Source organism: Hordeum vulgare, chromosome 7H (assembly GCF_904849725.1).
Source record: "Hordeum vulgare subsp. vulgare chromosome 7H, MorexV3_pseudomolecules_assembly, whole genome shotgun sequence".
Taxonomy (NCBI): Eukaryota; Viridiplantae; Streptophyta; class Magnoliopsida; order Poales; family Poaceae; genus Hordeum; species Hordeum vulgare.
The window spans coordinates 582858975-582864077 of NC_058524.1; the positions used below are offsets into that span (position 1 = coordinate 582858975).

The following is a 5103-nucleotide window of genomic DNA, read 5'->3' on the forward strand; positions in this document are numbered from 1 at the left end:
ATAGCATGTGGAAGAGAGACCCTTATAAAGGGGTCCAAACTCTCCTCCACTAGCGGGGTGGGACTAAACTCCCACCACCTTGTCATGCCACCACCTACATGGGCCCTTGGAGATTTTTCTGAAATTCTCTAATGGGCCTAAAGCCCACCTCCAAATTTCAACAAAAAATACTTATCTGCAATTTGCAGACATCTTGTCGATGCTCTACTAGCCAGGAAGAGAACCTAGGGGGAATGCAGCTATGGTATAGACCGGAAACAAGCCACCAATGACCAGTGGCGTAGCTAGGGGGTGGTCCGGGTGGTCCATGGACCACCCTGAGATTACTCTACAGCCTATATATTATAACAAAACATGAGTAAAATCTAATTTGAGTAATTAAATACAAATGAAAGTTTTACTATTGGACCATCCTGGATTATTGAACTGGCTACGCTACTGCCAATGACCCATGAGAAGTGGTAGCTTCATCACTGTACCACTACATCACAGAGACCAACCCAACTAGAGGATCGACATCTCAGGCTATAGAATATGTAAGCAATGGTACCATTGTAGACTTGTAATCCCGCCTACTATCATTCATCTTAAGGATGTACCATCCATGATGAAACCATGTATAAACTATATCTAGAAATATGTTCTCATGCAAAATCAAAAACGTGTTCAACAACCTGCATACAAGTTTAAACCCCGTTGGTCATATGTAGCTCTTGTAAAGGGTATTCATATGATTACATATAAAGCAAGGCGATTTTCCGTAAAAAAAACTTATCACGTCGGCACTTGACAGGCAGACCCCGTCGGTCAGATACACCGTCAATACACCGGTTTTAGTTTTTTGCAACATATCGCCCCAGACTTGGTACTGACCGGTAAAAATTACCAATCTTGGTACCAATCTGCTTCTAATGCCCTAATTGTGATACTTCTGTGCAATTTACTCGTGGGGTATCATCCTTTTTTGTCCAATTCGTTTTTTTAAACCTTCAAATTCGATCTATGAAGTTCATTCTTGAGCTTTATCTGTATTCCAAGTCTTCTTTAGTCCATACATGAAACAACTACCCCCAGGTTTGTTTTTCTACCTCTGATTCATGCTGAGTATCGATTGAGCACGGTTATAATGCAGACAGTTTCTGGTATAACAACGCCAGTGTAAGAAAGTCTTTTCAGTGTTCTCTTTTCTGCAGCCTGATGAAAGGAGTTTTTTTTGTGAGCATCATGAAAGGAGTTCCAGTGAATGGAAGTTACACCCTTGCAATAATATTATGAACTGAAGCAAACTAGAGTTCAACTAAACTACTATTTCCACTCACTCAGTTATTTCAAAAAAGCATACACAACATGAACCCATTTATTTTTTTTGTGACTACAACATGAAACCTAGCTGCTATGTTTATTCAGCCAAAAGCTAAAACTTTAAACTATACACAACACGTATGTAAATTCACTGCCCCATGAGAAAGCATGCTCATATCTTCTTCAGCCTAATTTGAGCACCGTGCTGCGGCTGCAGGGTTATCACGGTGTACGGCGCGTGGATGTAGGACGGCGAGAGCTCGAACGAGAAGCGCTGGAGGATGGTACTCAGAGCCATCTTTGCTTCCTGCAACGCAAAGTTCTGGCCGATGCAGATTCGAGGCCCCCCTCCAAACGGAAAGAACGCCGCCGGATGCTTTGCCGCATTCGAGATGCCATCAGCAAATCTCTCTGGATTGAATTCTCTTGCATCTTTTCCCCAAATATCGGGATCATGGTGGATAAAGAGAATGGGCAACATAAGGTTCACTCCTGCCGGATATTTGATGCCACCAAGTTCCATTGCCTTGTATGTTCTTCTCGTAAGGAAGGTTATTGGCGGGTACAATCGAAGAACCTCATAAAAAATCATTGTTACCTGCAAAACAACAGTATACAAGATCAAGAACATTACTCGGACCATTCTAGACTTAAGACATCACATCATCCTGTTTTGCTCCAGAAAATCATTTTAATTCATGAGTATTTGTTTTCACTCACATGCATATGCAGACATGTACTAGTAGAATGTAGTGCAATTTTTAATGGCATGGGAACCTGATAGGTTTTATTCTTGGACTCTTATTATGTCATTTTGGTTATTGGGGGTGGGGGTTAATTTAATTAATTTTATCCTTCAATATGTGCACAAGGCATCAATTTTGCACTTACAATCTTCAGGCGACTCAAGCTCTCAAAATCTGGTGTGGTTCTTCCAAAGTAATGCAATACTTCCTCCCTTGCCTTCTCTTGCCACTCTGGGTGCATGCATAGCACAATTAGTGTCCATGTGAGCAAGACTGATGTTGTCTCCATACCTGCAAAGTAAAATAGCTTGCATTCCTGAATAATATCTTCAATACTCAGTCCTAGATCCGCCTTCCCATTTGATTGTTGCATATTTGACTCCAAGAGCAGTCCTAGCAAGTCATCACTGCTAGCTTCACCATTTTTAATAGCTCTTTCCTTTTTGCCAATAATGCCTCGCAGAATCATGCGGATCTCACGATCAATTGCTCTCATCCTTCTATTGTTCTTTGTTGGGAAAAACCTGAAAATGTTCTGATATGTTAGCATTGAAAAAAAAATCTTGATTGCTACTCCCTCCGTCCCATAATATAAGAGCCTTTTGGGATAGAGGGAGTACTATTTAACTTTACCAAAAAGAAAGGTCCTCTGATCAGCCTATTATTTTCTTCGGTGAACTCTTTTAAAAAATTAAGTCTAGTATTTTCCATTCAAATTCCATTTGATCGCCTCTAAGCGGAATTAAACTTCATGTGCCTAAAATACCCATTATTTGTCAAATGCCACAGACCATCACTACTCCATTTACTAGCAACGTGATGACCTTGTGATATAATTTTTGTAAGTACTCATGTATCCAAATCAAAGTTTTTTTTTTTTTTTTTTGTGCACGAGAAGAACTTACCAATAGCCTGGGATGAAAAGTGTCTGAAACGCCTGTATTAGCCGTTCACTTAACTCCCCTTGTAGCTGGAATATCTTCATGCCCTCCTGAAAATTGCTACCAAATGCTGTTCTCGAGATGACATCTCCGGTAAGATTCTGGAACTCTGGACAGACGTCGACCTCACACAATCCTTGAGCGGACATCGAATTCTCCCATCTTGTAATCATCTCTTCGCAGCAGGCAGAAAAAACTGGCAGCATCCTCTGCAAACGGAACATTACTTTATCAGCCTATGCAGAGGGCGCATTATTATCCTGGATTAAACCCATGCATGTTTCGATTCAAATTGAGAAAATAATGGAAGGCACTAGGAATTTTCATTGAACAGGCACCTTTATCTTCTCATGGTGAAAGGCAGGGTTGAGGATTCTTCGGTGCTTTGCCCATTTCTCTCCTTCATGATTTGCAAGCCCGTTGGCCAGCAGCCGTCCGATACGGGTGCTCCTTTGTTTCCCGAAGTGGCCAAACTTGTTGGACAGGATTTCTCTAACTAACTCCGGGTCTGGAACCATCACCCTTGGTGTTGGGCCAAACCAAGTGAAGGACACTTTCCCTGCATTCGTAAAAAGATAGTATTTCGTTAGAAAAGATTGCGAGTAGGATATTTTGTGATATAACAATTGAAGTGCATGATGTAGCTTGTTAGTAGCTCCTGTCTAAAAAGATGCATGCCCACCAATATCCCACACATATGACTTTTGTCTTTCATACTGAGCATTATGTATATCAGCTCAGAGCATATCCCTGGAAGAAAAGAAAAAAAAGAAATTGCACAACTACACTAGTTTTTTTTGTCTTGCGACAAACAAGTACACTAATTTTTAGGGTTGTGTTGAACCACAAAACCACAACTCTTGGACTAGTAAGAGCATGGTTAATAGTATAGCCAACTGCCGGCTATAAGCCATCTTATAGCTCATCTTATAACTATCTTGTATAATATTTAGCTATAAAAGAGTACTATTTTTATCATATATGACCTATCTTTCATTATCACAAAGCACCTGGGAGCACGTGCTAGAGCTAGCCCGCTTCCCTTCTCTCCTCTCTTCTCTCATCCAACTCAGCAAAAATATAGTATTTTAATTCTTACAGCCTGCTGACTGTACCTTATTTTACTTGCTCTAACAAAAAAAAATGTTTTCATTAGTCATCAGTTATTAAGTAGACTTGAGACATGGGGTCCCATGTTGACTGACTCTAGCGATGGCATGGCTTGAGCACATGTTTTTCTATGAGAAGAAGTTCAGAGTTCCGACAACTGTGAACTGTTGGTCTGCAACCCAGCTTAGTTAATCTCCAAACAAACGCGAAGTGACGCTGGATCAAAGCGCAAGCACTACTCGTTCTGACGTAACAGAAACGAAGAACTTCTCGATTTCGGGACTGAAGAACTTACCGTGCTCCTTAATGGCGTTGGTGAACATGGGCAGCACGCGAGGGGTGATGTGGTGGGAGCCGGGCGGCATGGGCTGCGACCGGGCCTCCGCGTTGAACCGGGAGTTCTCCGGTATGTCGCCGGTGAAGAGCCGGTACCGGGTGCCGCCGATGCCCTGGGCCCGCAGGGCCCGGCCCAGCCGCCGCGGCGTCCACCACGCCCACTCCAGGACCCAGGCGGCGAACCACAGCAGCGCCACGGCCGCCGCGGCGCCGGAGACGCTCCACGGCGAGGCGTCCGCCAGCAGCAGCATCCGGAGGCCGCCTTCAGTCGCCATCACTGGAGAGGAAAACCAACCAGGGGAGGGGAGGCACGCACGGGCCGCTCGTAGCACATGTGTGGACTGCGGCGGTCGGGGTTAAATACACGTCGGCTGGCGTGACACGTACTACCACTACTACTATTCTACCAGTTGATTACAATTATCCTTCTAGAATCCAGAGGCGTTGAAATTTGAAGCGCTGAGCTGAGCTGAGCTGAGCTAGCAGTGCCGGTGTGGTCTGTCGATCAAATCTACAATAATCCGGCGGGTCTCATTCATGCGGTCACGCGTTACGTCAAGGGAGGCACCGGGCCAAGGGGAAGCTCGCCTTGGCCTGAAAGTTCTCCGCGGGGATGATGGGTGCGCATGCGTAAGACGGGAAGACCTCCTTGTTGTCCTGTTATATGT

General features: G+C 43.9%; 1 protein-coding gene across 1 annotated transcript; it reads right to left on the bottom strand.

Moving 5' to 3' along the window:
- Positions 1-1240: 1240 nt before the first annotated feature.
- LOC123411806 (cytochrome P450 72A15-like) lies at positions 1241-4764 on the bottom strand. Its single transcript, XM_045104767.1, has 5 exons — positions 4395-4764; positions 3328-3548; positions 2954-3198; positions 2194-2572; positions 1241-1900 (listed from the first exon to the last, which is right to left on the bottom strand). Exons 1-5 carry the CDS (start codon positions 4708-4710, stop codon positions 1475-1477), a joined length of 1587 nt encoding a protein of 528 aa, XP_044960702.1. The 5' UTR covers positions 4711-4764; the 3' UTR covers positions 1241-1474.
- Positions 4765-5103: the final 339 nt, after the last annotated feature.